At 37.9% G+C, this 20281-nt stretch overlaps 3 protein-coding genes across 12 annotated transcripts in view; 1 reads left to right on the plus strand and 2 right to left on the minus strand.

Annotated features, from left to right (window-relative positions):
* Positions 1-355, minus strand: part of uhrf1bp1 (UHRF1 binding protein 1) — a 38318-nt gene extending 37963 nt beyond the window's left edge. The window contains exon 1 of the mRNA XM_042408234.1: positions 272-355. The gene's annotated coding sequence lies outside the window, so the exon portion shown is untranslated. The remainder of the gene's footprint in view (positions 1-271) is intronic.
* LOC121895244 (SAM pointed domain-containing Ets transcription factor-like) lies at positions 287-2809 on the plus strand. The gene is made up of 4 exons (XM_042408236.1): positions 287-498; positions 653-697; positions 801-935; positions 2319-2809. Exons 1-4 carry the CDS (start codon positions 384-386, stop codon positions 2495-2497), a joined length of 474 nt encoding a protein of 157 aa, XP_042264170.1. The 5' UTR covers positions 287-383; the 3' UTR covers positions 2498-2809.
* A 3455-nt stretch (positions 2810-6264) lies between these two features.
* The window catches only part of LOC121895400 (protein kinase C and casein kinase substrate in neurons protein 1-like), a 360445-nt gene continuing 346428 nt past the window's right edge, over positions 6265-20281 (minus strand). For all 10 annotated transcript variants that reach the window (XM_042408508.1, XM_042408507.1, XM_042408503.1 and 7 more), the window contains 9 exons: positions 19068-19197; positions 15632-15788; positions 15220-15455; positions 12386-12541; positions 11454-11629; positions 9428-9548; positions 9198-9304; positions 8417-8613; positions 6265-6913 (listed from right to left, as the gene is read on the minus strand). In XM_042408508.1, coding sequence (XP_042264442.1) covers positions 6804-6913; positions 8417-8613; positions 9198-9304; positions 9428-9548; positions 11454-11629; positions 12386-12541; positions 15220-15455; positions 15632-15788; positions 19068-19127 — 1320 coding nt within the window. In that variant the 5' untranslated portion in view covers positions 19128-19197 and the 3' untranslated portion in view covers positions 6265-6803. The remainder of the gene's footprint in view (positions 6914-8416; positions 8614-9197; positions 9305-9427; positions 9549-11453; positions 11630-12385; positions 12542-15219; positions 15456-15631; positions 15789-19067; positions 19198-20281) is intronic.

Raw genomic sequence — 20281 nt, forward strand, 5'->3', positions numbered from 1 at the left:
AAACTATGACAATCTTAAATGTGGTAAATGGAGACAGAGAGCTAAAGGAGGGTAGAGAATTATGCTCAACAACATAACTGCATGTAATTCAGAGTCAAATAAGAGCCTCATCATAACAAACAATTGTTATAACCTTTTGATTTGATATCATATTTTTATCGCTGAAAATTGAAAAATCAGTTTAGTCACTATTTAGAGCCTGGTGGTTGACGTATTTTCAGCATCTGAAAATCCAAGCTGAACATGTGGAAATGTGTGTGAAGGAAAATACCTTATCTCTTTCTGTTTTCCTCTTTATAGACCCCTTAGACTGGAGCTGTGTGCACGTTCAGAAGTGGCTGCTCTGGACTGAGCACCTGTACAGGCTGCCTCAGGTCAGCGCAATGTTTCAGGGGCTGAGTGGGAGAGATCTGTGCTCCATGACAGAAGCAGATTTCAGACAACGCTCCTCGCAGTTTGGAGACATGCTATATGCTCATCTGGACATCTGGAGATCTGGTGAGAAAAAGAGGAACACTGGGAATTAAACCTACATCAACCCTGCTGTAATGTTAGCAAATTGTGAAACAAATGCATTGTGACCAAGACTAAAGACATGGTTGTTAGTATTTTGTGTGGTGAATATGTAGTTATTTTTTGTCTGTTTTTTTAGCTGTAGCAATGAAGGACCGCTGCCCACCAGAGGACGGCAAATCTGGTAAGTTCTTGGTTAGAGATTAGAGATTTCTATACAAAAAAAGCCCAAACAATTTAGTCAGAAAGTTGACATCTGGTCTCTGAAATGTCTCCTATATCAGCAGCTGATGATGATTCCTGGTCAGACGTGATGTGTAGCTACCCCACCCAGCCCATCCACCTGTGGCAGTTCCTCCGAGAGCTGCTCCTCAAGCCTCATAACTACAGCCGCTGCATCCGCTGGCTCAACAAAGAGAAAGGTAAGGCAATCAAAGAACTCACAGAGAGTTGTGGGCAGAGAAACCGGATGACAGTTCAGCACACACCACACATTTCCTTTCATTCAGCTGCTTCAGTTTCAAGGTCCTGGTATTGTGCATGCTGGCTCACAGTCAGTCATGATTTACAGAGACACCTGAATAGCCATCGTTAATGTTATTAGTAACACCTGTGCTTTTTCTACTCAAGTCAAAATGTCTCCTGTGAAAAAGGCCTGTAATCTTATCTATTTCAGTTTGACTTTTGAGTAGGTTTTGGCACATTTGAAATTACATCCAATGTTACTGGAACATCAGAAGTGGTCAAATGTAGAGGCATTACCAGTCATCTGAGAATTGTATAAACTGTATAAATAACTATAATTTTATAACCTAAATTTAAAGTATATTTCTTTTTCCCAGATAAATGGCTATTTTAAACTCTCTAGATTTCAGAAAATACTAAATGATCAACTTTTTATCTCTACTTAAAGGAGTTGTATGACATTTCGGGAAATTGATTGTTCACTTTCTAGCTGAGAGTTAAAAGAGAGGATTGATACCAACCTCAAATATGGCTAAAGATTGGCTGATTAGCGCAGCTTAACATGAAGACTGGAAAGAGGGGAAACAGCTAGCCTAGCTTTGTTCAAAGGTGACACCAGCACCTCTAAAATACATTATTAGTCACTGTGGCTAGGCAGGAAATAGCCCCGCACATAACCTTTTCTTTGAACTATAAACTGTAATGTTTTGTATGGATAAAACTAATACAGATAAAATGTGTTAATTAGTGAGATTTAGAGGAGCTGGGAGGCAGATTTTTTAACCTTTGGACAGGGCAAGGTAACCGTCCCCTGGCTGTAGCTTCATAATTAGCATAACCCTAAAACAAATATACATTACGTACACATAGTAATGGATTTTCGGCCATGCTAGGGGCATGACTCCAGGGATGGCAACAACTATTGGATGGACTGACATGAAATTGGGTACTGACATTCATGTCACACTCAGTATTGTAACCACTTTGGTGATCCTCTAATTTACATCTAGTGCCATCATTAGGTCATAATTCAGAATTGTCCTAAAATTGGTTTATGGTTAAATACCTGCAGAACTAATGGCATTCCCATCAGCCTCTTGTACTTTGTATTTAGTGCTTATTTGCAAATGTAAGCATGATAAAACGCTAAACCAAGATGAACATGGTAAACCATACTATCAGTATGTTAGAACTGTCAAGGTGCGCATGTTGGCATATGCTGACATTAGCATTCAGCTCAAAGTACTGCTTTGTCTACAGCTTCACAGAGCCGCTGGCTGTAGACTCTTGTTCACCTCTGAATCCACACTGAGTCATTTTTTTGTTTCTTCTGTCCAAAGGAATTTTCAAAATAGAAGACTCAGCTCACGTGGCCAGGCTATGGGGCATCAGGAAGAACCGCCCGGCCATGAACTATGACAAACTGAGTCGCTCTATACGCCAGTACTACAAGAAGGGCATCATCCGAAAGCCTGATGAATCACGCAGGCTGGTGTACCAGTTTGTCAACCCTGTATGATGAAGAAGATCGGCCGATCAGAGCTGAATGAGCTGAGGGGCAACCAAAGATATGCTGGACATACAGTGCGAGTAATATGAACTCTGAAGCTCGCTCACTGATGTTTCCTTTCGATTGTAAAGACTGCCTACTGAAACATGCACTCCTGCCTATCAATCTCACTCTATAAGTCTTAAAACTGGATATTATTTTATTTGTTTGTCTTTAGCACTCATGTTTGAAATGCGTTTTTGGGGTGCTGTTTGGTTTCTCAAAGGACACATACTGTATTTATTCTTCTCATTGGGAAAACTTTAAAGGAATATTTTCTCATTTCAGGATACGCTCATTTGATATCTTGTTGAGAGTTAGATGAGTCGATTGATAACGCTATTATGTCTGTACGGTAAACATGTAGCCGGTGAGCTTAATTTATCATAAAGGGGAAAACAATTAGCCAGAGTCTGCCCAAAGGCAAAAAAATCTGTCTATAAGCACTTCTAAAGGCCCAAACACACTGAAAACATCTGATGCACGCGTTTTGAAGTACGCCTGTTGTTTTAAATGGCCAAACACACACCTAAAGCATTATGAGGCACCTCAGACTGCCTTGATGCCCCTATTCTGAACTTGTTTTGATTTTGGAGCGTCAAATAAGGACCCAGCGACCAAAAAAGAGTCAAAAAAGAGAGCTACAGAGCTAGTGAGCGAGAGAGAGAGAGACACAGCAGTTGAGCGAGGAGAGGGAGCAGCGGTAGAGAGAACAAAGCAGTGAATGAGAAATAAAACGTTATTTTCTGAGTGTTTCACGGCGGTTGTGTTCTAAAGCACAAATAAATAACCAGACGATTGACTGTTGAAACAGACGCTCTTAGTTTCATATTCCTCCTCGGTATTTCTCCTTTTCATTCATTTATTCCATCCAACTAATGCAGCAGTAAATATAAAGAACCACAGGACAGATCTGTGTTGGTTCTGTGGTATTGGCATTTCATCATTTCATCAAATCACACATGTCAAATGAGGCACATCAACTATCACTTTCAGTGCATTTGGCCCACTAATAAACATGTTCCTGTACTGTATTCTTTGTCTAATCTGTATGTGAGGGATTTCTTGGCCTGGAGCAGCAACTTCCTGGTGTCTTTGCTGGTTGCCTGGAAACTGTTATTGGTCAAGAAATAGTCCAGCATCCCCTATTTAACAGCGAATTGCTGTGTTTATACTTATTTTTGTAGTGACAAGATATAATGGATTAATTAGTAAGCTTTAGAGGTGCTGGTAGGCAGGTTTTGTTACTGTTAAAACAGAGCCAGGCTAGCTGTTTCCCCCTGTTTTCAGTCTTTGTGCTAAAGCTAAGCTAGCTCCAGCTACATATTCACCTTGTAGACATAACAGTGGTACTGATTTTCTAATCAAACTCTTGGAAAGAAAGTGAATAAGCATATTTCCCAAAACTATTTCTTTCTCTCTTTACAGTGACACTTCATGTTATCTCCATTTATGTGTCAAGAATATTTAGAAGTTGCAGAGCAATGCCAAAATAAGTGAATATTTAATTAAACCTGCCTTAATAGATACTCCTTGCATTTCTGTATTGGGTTTATATTCAGGATATACAATAAAGCATTTAATTATTACCAAGTGTCATCTCCCTCTAAAAGCTGAAAGGAAAAATCGAACAAATCACACGCAGTCCATACACAAAAAACACACACAGACACTTTTTTTTCAACAAACTTGTTTCCCTTTCAAACCAATATCGCAATATTGACACCATCACAACAAATTTGATTCAGGTTTTTCATCACTATCATCATTATTATCTGTGATCATAATCATCTTTATGCATATTTAAATGAACTTCTTGTTACATCAAGATGAACAGGCACTACACCAGTTAGGAGATAAAAGTACATCACTAACTATGAACATACATCTTCTAGACCGCTAATATACGGTAGGGTGTCCACAACATGAGCTGCTGTCCCCTGTGTGCATAAGGAAGAGATCATCAACATAAAAAAGCATTTACATGTACACCTTTTTACTGCTTCAACGTGGTTAGGTCTCATTTTCAACTCAACACAGTTGTACAGTTACAATAGAATATAATCTTTAAATTACATCATCATATACAAATCTGACAGCGTGGGATAACGTCACGCTTTTATGATACACTGACGATTCCATTGCAATGAAATTCATACGATATGGTACCTATTAATATGTTTTCCATTGCTGTTATTTTAATGAAACACATTTACATGTATAACACTACATTTTGTCTTAATAGTCAATCACTATTTTTTTAAAACATTTTTTTTCTGTTACATTTACACAGCTCATACACACTGGATGATGAAGATGTTTTCCCCCAAAATATTAACCTGGTTATGTTGTGTGTGTGTGTGTGAATTCGTGTGTATCGTGTATACCCTACGTTTAATGCGTGCATATGTTTGTGTGCATGTGTGTATGTGTGTGTGTGTGTGTGTGCATACGTGCATTGAGGATGTGGGACAGTTTGATGATAGGAGTCCTTTTTGCTATGCTGGACAGCTTTACTCTAAGACACAACTTGTGAGCTGGTGATGTGTTTCTCCTCATGTGTGAGACCCAAACCTGTCAAATCCTGTTCCAGACACAGAGCTAAACACATCTGACTGCTGTTGGTCCAATGAAATTTTTAAAAACTTCAGGACAACTAAGTTATAAAAAGCCTCTCTCCCATCTAATCATTTCATCAGAGATTTAGGTGCAACTTGTAGCAAGATAACTCACTAATTGACATCTGATGACTTCTATAAATTTAACTTCTATGGAGCATGTTAAAGATTTAAAAATAACCACGTAACGCACTGTGTAAGAGTCATCTTACAGGCAGTGCAGTACTGGTGACAAATGTATTCCCTGTGTCATTGCGCAGTGTTTTGCAGACAAATGAAGTTTGGGTGGACTGGGAGGCAGCTACAAGTTGATCTTCACTGAAGCTGTTTCACATGAGATATGTGAACTTATTGCATGGAGAGAAAACGGATAGTTGATGGTATTGGGTCATTCTTTGGCTCAGCAGGGAAATGGGCCACATAACTAGTGCTTTTTGCTAGGTAGGGCTTTAAATGACAGTAGAGAACCATGTTTAGACAACATGACCTCTTCCAAGCCCAAACACTAGTACATTCATGTCCTGTTGGAGAGGCTTTGATCTTCAGACAACGGTCTGTAGCACAGTAACGCATCGCCATGCCTCCATTGGCCCCTCGCTCTGGAAGAAAAGTGCCCGTCATAGGCATTGTTCAAAACCCTCCTCTTATACTGCAGTGGCAACCTCAAGAAGATGACTTGATCCGACTTCGCTCTGAGGGAATGTATCACTGGTGTTTCTTGTTAGCAGAAGTGGATTAAAATGAGACCTGAATTACTGAACCAAGAATGAAAGCTTCTGTGGAAACTGTATATCCTTGCCATGGATTGCATGAAGATGATATTGTCAATTTTGTGATGCTAAGAAAAAAAAATCCATGTTGAAAATAAAAGAAACAAACATAAAATCAGTTCGTCAAACAAGCTTCCTCTCATGAAAACAGAAGCATGTGCATGTCCAGAAGCATGTGATGCTAAAAAGTGAACTCTGCATTTGTAGTTGAAGTGTTGCATCAAGTTGTAGCCTTAACAAGGCTGCAGGATTCAGGGAATGCAAGTTGTTGCATAGCACATGCTGCTATGCAAGTTCAGAAACAGTTAAAAACACATAGCACTGCACACACTGGATAAGAGGTTGGACCAAATCACAAAAAAAAAAAAAAAAAAAAAAAAAATAGAGGATACTGTCTGTGGTACTTTTAACACTACACAGCATTCCCAATGTAAGAATGACGACTGACCACACACAGCATTAAAAATGCTACACAAAAATGGCATCACACTGTATATACACAATGCAGGTTAGAGAAGCTCGTCTTTGTCGAATGGGTATAATTGATTATATTATCTTCCCATTTTCACTGCATTATACGCTAAATACAGCTACACAGAGAAGCAATGTGTTCCTGCACTGTCTTGATGTTATAGTTGAGTGTGTATATACTGGAATAACTGCTGCTCCTGTTTTTAAATGTGTAAGTCCACCCACCCCAAATGCTGGATAAAATATATTATACTGATATATTGTCTTTTAGGTTACTAAGTTTTTATTTAGGCAAGACTGCTTGGCGCATCTGTTGGGCAAGGGATGTGTTGCTCTTAAGTCTCTGGCTATGTGCGGTGCAATTGGACGGGACAGTTCAAGCTGCCTCCAATGGCGTGTCCTTGTCCAGTAACGTGACTAGACTGGCTCGACGTAATTGGCCGGGTACAGTCCCTCTCGGCCGTTGTCCAAACGACCTCTACACCAGCCTTGCTCATCTTCATCCTCAGTCTTGGTCAGTTCATCACCTGTGAAGGAGACATCACTCCTTAATCAACACACAGTCTTTTGTCAAATAGTCAGTGTGAATCAAAAATGAAAATATCTGTAAATACTGCTCCACATTTCTGCTGATTTACATGCAATGCTCTATAGATTTTATGTAATATAGTATATTTTTGTACAGGATTGTTGTCAGAATTTTAGAAATACTGAGGTCTTGAATCCAAGTCTCCCACCCTCCCAGTAACATTTGTCCAGACAGCAAAAATATTGTTTTGTTTTGTATCTTTAATATATTTGATTTATTCAGCTAAAGAAATAGTTTGACATTTTGGGAAATACACTTATTCACTTTCTTGCTGAGAGGTAGATGAGAAGATCAATACATATTTTAACTTCTGACAGAGGCAGGCTGGCTCTCTCCCCCTGCTTCCAGTCTTTGTGCTAATCTAAACTGACTGGCCGACTGGCTTCATATTTACTGTACAGGTTTAACATCTTACTAGGCACCCCTGTTTTTCTAAACAAGACTTAAAATAATGTACCCACAATAACATTAGAGGTAACTCTTGAAATTTTACAATCAAAAAGTGAGAATGAATATAAGGGATCCTGAAAATAGTGCCACTTAGGCTTAAGTGTCCCACAGGTGGGACAGTGTCATTTAACAGGTCAAGAGTGGAATCAATCTTCTCATCTAACTCTTGTCAAGATGTTATATGAACTATTGTTGTTCTTGTTGGCTTAAAATGTCAAATCTATAAAATGAAATTCTTCCATTATTCTCCCCGAAAAATACAGAGGACACAACCTCAGTGTGTTTATAGAGCCATCAAGATTTCCAGCTTTCTTTAAATTTGTTTTTACCCCATCTAATGGATATAAGTAACTTGAATTTGATTAGGCTGTGCCATTTAACATACCAACCCAGTTTCATCCCCGATAAATGTAATTTGAACAATTTGCAAAAAGAACAAATACGCTAATATGCAGGTATAAAAATGTCTTTAAAGACCCCCATCATATCTTTGATATCACATCTTAAATGTCAAACTAATTACGTGGTTAAAAATAGCATCTAGGTGTGGAGGGGGGGGGGGGGGGGGGGGGTCAAGATTTAGATGCACAGCTGTGGCTTCTTCATTAGTTATTTTTCTGTGTAAAGCTTGTCTCTAAATTGTTAGTCATGTCACTATGTGGGGTTTTAAAGGACTCTTTCAGACCATTTCCCAAGGAGCTTGTGTTAATTGGTGGCAAGCGCCTGTAATTTGTTTTCCATGTAGCTATTATTGACTAATCACTGCTATCTTCTATAGAGGAAGGGAGCTTTAGAATAGAAATAAGGACAGAGTCGGTGATTTCTGACCACCTATCGAGCTCCAGCTCATCCTCTTGTCCTAAAACTACTGCAGACAGTGTCCCAGGCCCTTCACATGTTCATAAATTCATGTGTAATCTACAGTATGTGTATCATGAGTCCATATGAGACAAAATCATCTAACCTATGTCTTCTGGTCACTGATAATTACCTGCTTTGAAGGTGAGCTCATCCTGTTCCTGGCCTTCATAGTCATAGAGAGCTCGCACGCGGACCCCTTTCCCAGTGCTAGAATCATCTTCGAATGAGTTCCCGTTTCCACCGTTTTCGTTGCCGGAGTACGTAGCGGGCTGCTCATCATCAGACCACTCAGTCGAGTAAGCTTGGTTCTTATCGTAGCTGCTCACGCTGGAGGAGAGAGAGAATTCAGGGTGAGATTTGGTGTTAAGTGACCTCAAAACCAAAGACAAAGAATAAGACTGGTGGTATTCTATTTTTTTTTTATTGTTAACAAATACCATGAAAAATAGACCTTCATTGCTGCCCAAAAACTATTAAAAACACATCAATGAGCCACACTATCACACTGGGTGACAAGTTCCTTAAATACAATGAGCATGAGCACTGTAGTTTACTCTGAATTGATCTGTAGATGAAAATAGTCCCCCCAAAAATGCATTTTTACTGTTTTAGAAAATTATTTAGCCTTTTAAAAAATGAAAGTATATATTCATGACTGGGGACACAGAGTGGGAAGGTAAGTCAGAATATATTAAGAGACAGACAAACACATTGTTGGTTTGTTTTTTTTTCATCGGATTTGTGAATATCACCTGCTTTATCCTTTAAGAATTAAAATGACACAAAAATAAATATTCGTGACTTCATACAATTTAACGATAAGATTAAATACAAAATGTAATTTCATGAGTAAACAGTGTGTTTAAATGTGATTGATTAGGGGTTTTAAATGATAAATGTCTTGAACTAACCTGCTGCGGTCACCAGGTGGAGCCACATGGTCGGTGCTCGGAGTGGGTGGGGCTCCGTCTGGTTTCTTCTTCTTTGGAGGAGCGCTGGCCTGGTCTGGGTTGTATTCCTGGTGAAAAGTGTAAAAAAAGGCAAATCAAAACAGAATTAAAAAAAATTAAAAACTAGCAGTGGATTATAACTCAAGAGAAAACATTTTTTGATGTTCTTGTATGAAGGTATGATGTTGTACCTCAAACGCAGGCCAGTTCATATGCATCCCAGGGCCGTGGTTGTTGCTGAACCACTTCAGGTCCTCTTGTGTATTTGCAGCCAGGACCGTGCGCTCTAGTTCTCTGTATATTGTGGAATAGCTGAGGAGAGGAAAATAGAACAAATAGTGACAATGAAAGCACCAGAAGGGGCCTGCATGGAGATGCTGCCAATTTGGCAACAGAACCTACAGTGTAGTTCAAATTCTGAGTTGAGAGAGATCCAACGTTGGGTCGTGACAAAACTAAAGTGTCTCCCTGAGTTTTAATCCTGAAGTGGGAGCCCGCAACAGCTGAAGTATTTGGCCTGAATTATCTCAAGCTTGTACAAGGATATTGTTGTTTATGTTGTCACTGTTTTCCCAGATCACTGCCATAGATTAATAGATTAAAAAGGACACATTCACCTTGTAGTTTTATTCCCTAAAATACAGGATAAACCAATATGACCAGGTTTCATTCTGACCTACACTGAAAATCTCTACTACATTCAGTCCAGGTGTTTTTTTCCAAAGTTGGAACAACTAAATGGATGCTGTGTATTGAAGCAGTGAGCTACAATATGTTTCTTAATGTCTTAATGTGGTAGTGATATAATGTCTCTCTTCAGATGTTAATCTAAAGCTTGATTTAGTGATCCTGGAGTATAGTAAGTATATTTAGTTTGTGCATATTTAATATAAAGCCAAAACAATCTCACAGGGCACCTAAACTGAATTTTTTGAGAGATGTAACAGGTGTAACTGCGAAGTGGAGAAATAGATTAATTTAAATATATTTAAGAGGAGGATCTAAAGTTTGACTTTACTGGTGCTGTGGTTGTCATGATCATACTGAAACCAGAAAATATACATATTTGTTTGGCCTTTGTGGTAATGACAACATAATTGATCTTTTCCAGTTTCTGAGAGTGAATTTGTGCTTTTATCTTCAGTGGGCATTTCTATGAGTCATTATAGTTGTAGAAAATAATATTCACTTACAGCACATGTCTAATCTGTTGAATCTGTTGTGGTATAAATGGAATCTGGCAATAAATTACAAGAAAATTCACTGCTGCACTTCAGAGGATGAAGTGGTCCTAAAAATATACAGGCTCATATATATATATATATATATATATATATATATATATATGCAGCATCCGTTTTGTCTGCATTTGTACAAATAAATACATTTTTGTCTTGGTTTTATAACAAAAAAAGATTTGCTTGATTGAGGAGGCAATAAAGGTAATAAATAAAATGAAATTATGATCCTTGAGTGTGTCCAGTCTTATTTCATGTGGGACACAATGAAAACAAAAGAAGTTCCTTTCAAAACTGAGTTTTCACGTTTTCTAGCAGTGCAAAAGTTCACCAAAAACCCAGCCAATCAAATCAACGCAAATGGGGTCATACATAGGAAAAGAGAGGTGTGAAATGACATAAATCAATGGAAACCAAAGATGGCAGGTTTGGTTAAAGAGCCTGAAAATCACTTTGCTATGCGTCCTGGCTTTGTTGTAACACGCAGGTTAAAAACAGCCCAGAATATGACAAGCGTTCACAGTGAACAAAATTCAGTTTGGCAGAAACGTCATTGACTGAATCATCAATTAATTACTTTAGTGAGTCTGAACTCTAATGAGAAATGCATGCCTGGTTGAGAAGTGTGTTGAGATTAATCAGTCTGAAGTGAACTGTACTGAATGTGACACACTGAATCAAATTAATCTATTAAAAAAAAAAGTTTACAATGTGATTATTTCTGATTAAAAGTAAAAATCAAAGGTGAATTACCAATATGACACAGAAAAGTGATTCCTAATTTCCACCACGACAGTACACCAAAAATGAGATCAATCCATATCCAACAAGTGAATCACTTCAGTCTTACACACATTAAAGACCTTAAAGACACTGTACATATATCAAGACTTTTGTCTTTTGCTCCAAGGTCAGTTTTAGCTCTCATGGAGCATTTCACAGTCAGATTAATAAAACTGCTTCCTTCCGCCTGACTGACCTTTGGTTCTCAGTGAGGTTAAGATGGCGTTTGATGTCCAGCAAGGCTTCCTTGAGGAAGGTCAGCCTCTTGACTTCATGCTGCTGGCACTGGTCAAACACCTGCTCCATGCTCTCCATGTACTGCGGGGTGCATTTGTTCAGCTCGTCCAGAGACTTCTCATACTTCTCTTTAGCCTGAGACAGAGATCAGAGAACACACTGACAGCTGAAACCTCTTTGGAGAACAAAAACAATGGTAACGACCTGCATGATTTAATTATTATTTCTATTTTTTTTTTATTTGTATACAGATTGATCTAAAATATATATACCGCTACAAACTCTAAATGAACCTGGTGCTGTAGTATATCATGGTGCTGTGACTATGTTATATAATAAATTATCTGTACCTGTAATCATATAATTTCACATTAAAAACACAAAAAGCCACTTTTGTCCTCATCCAGCATACATCTATCACAACATAACATCTTAAACTAGTCATTTAAATAGGAATATGTCAAAAGCCTGATCAATTAGCCTGATCAACAGTCATGTAAAATCCCTGCCAGGTCACCAATATACAGCAACTGTGAGAAAGAGATAAAACACAATGATACTTTTTGGTCTTTTTGCATAGAAACGTATCTTACATTCAGTGTCCAATAAAAAAAAAGGAACTTCAAAACTGTTTTATACACATATTTTGGGATGTGTCGTGTACACATATCAGCAGATAAGTATATGCAAGTAATTGTGTATTTGTGTGTGTTGATCTGCACTTTATTAGACCAACCTGGACAGAAAACAGAGAATAAGATCATCTCCTGAGCTACCGAAGGTATTCTTAAATTATTTTATATTGATTTTGATTTATTTGTTTTAACACTTGACTTAAATTAAAACAAACACATTTTAAAAATCTACTTGTTTTCCAGTCTTTTTTCTCACCTTCTGCATATCCTGTTTGCATTTGTCCACTTTCTCGTGGAGTTTCTTCTGCTGGTCTGGTGTGACAGAAGCCTCAGTCTTGCCGTTGGCCTCTCGGGCTGCTGCCAGTTTCTCCTCCTTGCAGGCCATGTGGTATCCTTTCTTAGCGGTCTCCATCTGCACGTTCAAACACACGCATCCTCAGTATCTCAGTCACATGATCTGATTTGAACAGATCACATCTACTCAACTCCAAGTAGGCACGACCTTGTCCAGACAGGATACTCCATTTTAATGTAATCAGTATTTATATGTCTACATAAATATTACCGTGAGCCACAGCCATTTTTCGCGAGTCAAGAAAACACAGTCTGACCTGTATCTACTAAGGTCTCAGCACAAGTTCTTCAACATTATACAGGCCCAGTTGGACCCAAACATCCCTTGAAATTAAAGATAAAATAACATACTTCTGGAGTCTGTATATTCAGTGGTGGATGCACTGAGCATGTTTTGTTTATTGCAACTTTATTAATATATCATGCAGAGACGAGCTGAGAAAACCAATTAAAAGTGCTGACACTGGACTTTCACATAGCACCTTTATGTATGTTATGTCTGTAGAATATAGAACATTTTTTGAAAGAAATTTCATAATATTTTCAGTGTTTCAAAGTGGCATACATAAGCATCCAATGAAAAAGGAACAAAAATGAGTTGGGATAAAATCACTTTCATGTACTGTAAATAGATTGTATTATAGTTTTATTTCTAGCATTTTTGCTGTATTTGTGTGTATTGATAGTTTCTACAATCTTGAACTGCTCCATAATAACATTTTCAGAGATTATCACAGAATATTTGTCAATTTTATCGGTGCCTGTGTCATTTTAATGTAATTTACATTCCTGGCAGCTTCATACTTTGTTAAATTGACAAAATGATGTGTTAGAATATAGCTGACTTTGTGCTAAAAAAAAGGAAGGCATGCATGTGAGGTAAGGACTGTTTAACAGGTGCTAAACAAAGACAAAAATGAATGTCTGAAAAAAACAGTCAAAATGAACCTGGACTCCAGAGTGCTTTAGTAATGATTTTGAGCAGGTGAGTCAATATCTACAACAGGTCTCCCTAAGCTGGAAATCAAGACTTGGTCCGTTGACAAGTAATTTGTCAACTCTGTTGCCTCATGGAGTTTTGGTTTGAAATATTATATGCAAATGAATCGCATTTAAACGTAGAGCTGAGAGCTGTGAATCAGAAAATGTGCCTCCTCATGTTCCAGTAAAACCACCACGGGTGCTGTTATAGAGAGTGTTATGGAGCAGCTCCAGGATTGGTCTCTACAGCCTACCTCTCTGATGTTCAGAAATTGAAACGTAACTATCCAATATTTTAGAAATAACACCAGAATTCTATATTAATCAATAAAAAGTGATAAAATGTTAAACAACTACTTGAACAGCCAGTGATTTTCTTGCATTTCTGCTGCCTGTATTTGATTTTTTTTAATGGTTTAAAGTTTTAAAAAAGCGGAGAGTGATAGATCAGTGTGGGGAGGTTACAGTGTTGATGTGACATAGCGTGTGAAACAGCACAAGACATCATCATCACAAATAGATGGTGTGAACCAGAAAGCAGCTCATTCATGCATTCATTACATTCATCAATGATCCCCCATCTGTTTGTGAGGAGGATGTGGATATTCAGATGTGCGCTGATGACACGGTCGTATACACTCATGGGAGAGATGCTGAACAAGTAGCCACCAAGCTCTCATTAACACTTCATAAAGTTGATAATTGGCTGAGTGACTCAGTGAAAACAGTGGCAATGTATTTTGCTAATAAAGAAAAACAGACTGTGTATCCACAGCTTAGTGTTAATGGACAAATACAAAAAAAAAATAGTTTAGGCATGATTTTGGATACCAAGTTGACTTTTGAAAGACGTTAAAAAGATGAGTAAAAAATTGAAGTAAAACATTGTTAAATTTAGACGTATTAGGAACTCTTTAGCAATAGAAGCTTAAAAAACATTTTTGCATGATTTTTTCACATCTTCATCATTGTATATCCTGCTGGTCCCAGGCCAGTAAGACTGTGCAGAAACCAACTTTTTAAACAAGTCTTAAACGTTTTTGATACGGCATCTTTAAGTCATCATCATTGTAACATAATGTCCAAAAAATACCTCTTAAGGTTTGTAAATCTCATATTTGGATCTGGTATTTAAGATCATTCACAGAGCTGTTTCTCCACCACTGAGGAGCTTTTTTTTCAGCTTTGTTCTGAGCAAATGTGCAGAACCTCTCGATCTGCCTTAAACTCAGACTTAAACATCCCTCTGCGGCAGACTGCCTCTGCACAGTCTGCTTTTTTCATTTACACCCATCAAACACTAGAATATGCTTCCAGCTGAGCTTAAAATTTGCACATACTTTCATTCTTTTTCCCATGGTGCAAAAAAATGGATACGGAGCAACCAGTCATGTCGACATTAATTTGCCTGTGATTCAGATTTTATAGTTGTACTGGATGAATGCTTTTTATTTATAATGTTAGTGTGTGCTTGTTTGTATAATTGTTAGTGTGATAGAGACTATGTAATGGTGTTACACGCAAATTAATGTTTTTAGTGTCTGGTGTTTGTTCTGTGTTTACCTGCCCAGGGACTGCAGATGGAAATCAGCTAATAGCTAAATCTGGCATAAATCCTCTTTTTTCATTTTGAGATTAATGTTTTGTGCACCGTCCTTGTTTAATAAGGAAAATAATAATCATTCGTAGAATAAAAACCACTCTGTTACACCAATGACAAACATGATGATTCAAATAACATTTTTACCCCCTCACCTCCTTGAGCTTTTTGGCCCATGGTTTCTGAGCCTTCTTGAAGCCTTCCTCTGCCTCCTTGGCCTCCTTGAACCCTCCGATCATCTGCTTGTGATACGCTTCCTTCTGCCAGTTCTTCACTTTTTCGACATCATCGTTCGTCAGGTTGTTCTTCACGTCTTGGTGCAGCTCACTCACCTTCTCTGCCTCAGTCATCACAGCCAACCAGGCTCTCTCCACAGAGCCGTACTGCGGGCCTGCGAGTCAAATAGAATTATTCATTCCAAATAATTAATTTAGTGCAATTATACTCAGACAAATATTATCAGAAACCAAATATCAAACTGTGTAAACGGAGTTTTGGCAAATTGAAAGACTGCAAAGTACATTAATTTGTTGAGCTATTTGTTTTAATGACCCCATCCAAGCTGACCTTTCTCAATGAGCTGTCTCCATCTCTTGGACCAGGCAGTTAGCTGATCACCGTAGGCTTTTTCTATCTTGGCACGTTCCTGCAAGCAGCTCATAAGGTCATTGCAGAGCCGATGGCCGTCATCAAATCTCTTGACAGCACGCTTGTAGTTCCCCACCTGAGAACACAAGACAAAGGTACATACATCAAAGGAGAAAAACTACTGAATGCATTTCTACATCGAAATATCAAAAGTGTATTTCTGTATATCTATACATCAATCCAATGTGTATGAATGTAACTGATGATGTGTTGGTAGAATATTGAATGTAGTTTTTTTTACTATAAATGATATATTCTACAGATTATATCATTTACATAATGAATACTTCAGTATCTCACCAAGAGCATTTTTCATTGGAATTGAATAAAATGTAATGTAATGTAATTGTAATAGGCAAAGTTATTCAAATTTAAGTTACATTTTAGACTATTTTAATGAAGTTGAATGTTAAAAGGTTTAGGCCTAAAACTAAACAAAATAACAAACTTTTTCATACTTTTCTACATTTTAAAGAGAGATTCATGACTAAATTAGGATTTATTCTTCACTAATCATATTTTATTTGAATGCTACATGTAGTTGTTAGCAGTTAGGTTTTGCTCTAAGCAAAAAACCGAGTGGCCTTTCATACACAAACATGATATCAGAAATAATGGTATTTGTGTCTTTTAATCATTTTTACACAACAACAAAAAGCTGACTTCATACATAAATATAAGTGTAGAATTTTGATCCAAATCACTAACCACATTTTATAATTAACAGAAAAAACTATTTCATGTTTTGATTTAAACTAATGAAAGATTTCTAACATGAATCACCTCACTGAATTATAATTTTGTGAGGTTTTATTTTTGTCAAAAAAAAAACAGAGATCCTTAAAAACCAACAAACAAAAATGAAGTCACATTTCCTCAGAACCTGTTTACGCACAAAATTCAAAAAGAGAAGCAAGTAAACTGGAAATTTTTTTTAATGATAACCTCATCTGCATGCAGCCAACACATAGACATTAGCTTTACTGGCATTTGTTGGACACAAGCTGTTTCCCCAATAATGCATGCGTTTATTCAGCATTGTTTTGAACATCTACACCTGTAAATTTATAGGTTCAGACATATTTTGAAACATATCTCTTAATATATTCTAAATATGTGTTCAATAATTACAATTACAAATAGAAATAGCTTCAGCCATGACGGTAAGCTAATTTTTTTTGTTATCACTTTTGTCAATGTTATTTTACTGCCTCTGCTTTTAGATCTCGCCACCTTAAGTGAGACCGCCTTAAAAAAAGCAGTGCCAGGCCACGTGGCTCCGCCTCTTCAGTGCCTGCAGGGGGCGTGAGCTCATGGTGCATGATGAAGGGAGGGTAGTGAAGGGGGAGGTGGCTCGTGCCTTTGCATGTGTAGTTATGCAATAACATGGGCTTGTATGTGTGTGTGTGTATCTGTGTGTGTGTGTGTGTGTGTTTGTGTGTGTTTGTGTGTGCACAAACTGTGACTGCTTTAATCCTGTTGAGTGGTGTAATGCAGGCAGACAGATTTGCAGGGATAGAAGCCGAGGTAGAGACAGAAACGCATAGAAACCACAGACTGTGTGTGTATACGCTGTAAATACATACAGACATATACATCATCATGGAGAGACTGTCTGACGATGTTCGCTTGCTGCAGAGCTGCATTCTGATTGGTCCTTACATGAACATGAATGTGTAGCCACTGTTGGAGATAAGAGAGCTGCAGGGAAGCTGTGAGACAGGTGTATGACGGTATGAGTTTTGGCCTGTGTGACAGTTTGCCAAGTCACACTACCAACAACACACAGGTGGACTGGTTCCACATATGAAAACACACCTGAGCTCTTGTATTTGCACTGTAATTCAACAAACTATGCTTCTTCTTTCTGTCCCAGTTGCACGAAGCATCTATGTTTCATTACAAAAACCTGAGAGTAAAGTGTTTTTCTGGCATTTATAAACTCCGAGCTGACCCGAGCTGTGTTGCTAGTATACAGATGCTATAAGCAGGTGCTTGTGGTGAAAGGCCGCCTCAGAGCGGCTGATGACTGAGGCTCTTTGTCTGTGCCTCCATGGCTAAGAGCCATGATACAAAGAAGACTCTGTACTGAGAGGGAATTCATTAACGCTAATTTGGTGGGTTAAAAGTGCTCTCTCTCTCACACACACACACATACACTGCATTTCAGCACAAGTGAGAATGGACAGAATTTGTACGATGTTTCTATATGTAGTGATGTGGTCTATGTGATCTACAAAAAATTTTAATTTACAATATATATGCTATTAGAAGGAGAAACTTAACATTCTACATCTGTACCAGCACTTGTAATGTCTTTAACTGTCTTATTGTTTTTTAAAATTGTGTTTATGTGTTTATGTTTTATCTTATGCTGCCTTGCTTCAAAACGAAGGTCCTCTTGTGGGACAATAAACATATGAACTGAAGTGAAATAAGAAATGACCGTGTTGAAGGAGTGTCTATAGGAGGTTCACATTTGGAGCTGACATGAGTAACAAAGTCATACAGTATTTAGAAACAGGCATTGAAGAGAGAATTATCCTATGACACGTTCATCTTAATCATCAATTTAGTTTTTGTCTAAATAGTTAATGTAAAAAAGGGAAAAGTTAAAATATTAATAAATCCAAATAACTTCAGTCCACAGAAGTCAAATTTATTTGACTTTGTAGCTCATAATTTAGTTTTTTCAGTTTTTTATTTCTATCATCCAAAACATTTCCTGGCAGGACTTAATCATTCTTACTAAGAAAAACTATGAAAAACTAATTAGGAAAAAGAATAGCGTAAGAATGTTTGATAATTTTTCTTTCCTTTTTTTCATCACAAACACAATTTCTTCCTTCTTTAAGGCTGCAAGTGTCCAACCGTCATGCTGTACAAACACTACCGGCAAAAGGCCATTATTTATTATAGTCTTTATGAAACCAAATAAGAGATTGTGTTCTTTTGTTAATTTGGCTATATTTTTAGCACTGTGACAAAAAATAAAAACACGGTACCTAAAAACTCACATGAAAGACTTTTAGCTGCACTTCTGCCTCATGAAGTGAACTCCTAATTAGGTCACCTTCAAAGGGCTCTTAATTAAAATAATAAAACCCTGCTTAAATCAGCTTTTTATGCATGCTGTAATCCCTCAGATCATGAGAGGTGACCCTTGATGGGTATCACACAGCATCATTAAAACTTCTGAGTAATTTTCTTTAGTGACATTAATATCATTTTTATGGTTTCAATGGTTCTTCTGTTGGGCTTCAGGGGCCAAATCAATAAAAAGACAATGAAAGGGTAAAGGTGTTGTTGGTTTGCTGGTTGAAACCTCATCTAAGCTGATATGATGTGTCCGTACCTCCCAGAAGCTGTCCATGGTGTCGTCAGCACCTGCAGTTTCATCGTAGGAGACAGACATTTTCCTGGATGTGGCAAAGCACTCTAATGACTAAACCTGTCCTCTGCAGCAGAGATGGGTTCCTCATGCACTGAAAGAGATAAACAGCAAAAAAACCCCAATGTGAGACAGTAACATTACACAACAATACAGAAACAAAGCTGTACAATGGAGCGCATGAGCGGACACTAGTAATAAAACACTGCCAAGCAGCAATGTGGCAATTTTCCCCGGCAACTGGAGGAGACCTTTCAGTGTGAGGGTTTCTATTTGAGACATTTATAATAATGAGATAAAAATAGTCTCTTCCGCCATGCATACAGCACCATGCCCTGAGGAATGAAAGGGGACATCTTACAGTATATCGGCGTGTCCTAGAAAAGATTCACCACCATCGCGCAGCTCTGACCCTGAATCCTTCCACAGTGCATACCCTCATTCTTTTGACACATTACATCCGAGAGACAGTTGAAAAGCAGACGCTTACACACAGACATGCGTAGTCACAAAGTTCAGCATCCCAGAAACGCACCTCTTGTGCAGAATTGTGTAATAGATGCCCTTTAACGATGTGGTTTAATTACCAATTACTTTGTTAACTCTCCAGAAAACAGTGGCTGCTGGATTTCCTCCAGCATTTAGGGTGATTTATATTTATTTGTTTGACGTCTGATCGATATCTTACCACCAAGGTTAAAACAGAAGAGACTGCTAGATACTATATTGGTATTGAATTTTGTTTGAAGCCTAATCCATTTTGCTCACATGACTAATGCCTTTCCCTTGACAGAGAGCTCATCATTGCACTGCAGCAGCCAATATGACAAGACATTATCTTGTATGTATCTTATAATAATGAGGCTCTGTCGACAGTGTTCATGCCCTGACTTGATTTGTTGGTCTTTGTAATTAAATGCAGTTGACTGTGGTCATTATCTAATCCTGCACATGGCCCAACGATCTAAAATGTAACTTTATTATAGCTCCCAATTAAAATGATAAAGGGTTTTGCAAAATGTTATTAAGAGCATGGTGTAATTGATTGATTTCTGGTTTATCCTGGTGCTAGCTTAGCATGCTACTGCAGATAGAGGTCAACGCTCTGTGACGAACAGATGAAGGATGACTTGTGGCCATTTCATATTATAAGCTGAGTCTGCACTCTGCAGTCTGCT

Source organism: Thunnus maccoyii, chromosome 4, assembly GCF_910596095.1.
Source record: "Thunnus maccoyii chromosome 4, fThuMac1.1, whole genome shotgun sequence".
NCBI classification, from domain to species: domain Eukaryota; kingdom Metazoa; phylum Chordata; class Actinopteri; order Scombriformes; family Scombridae; genus Thunnus; species Thunnus maccoyii.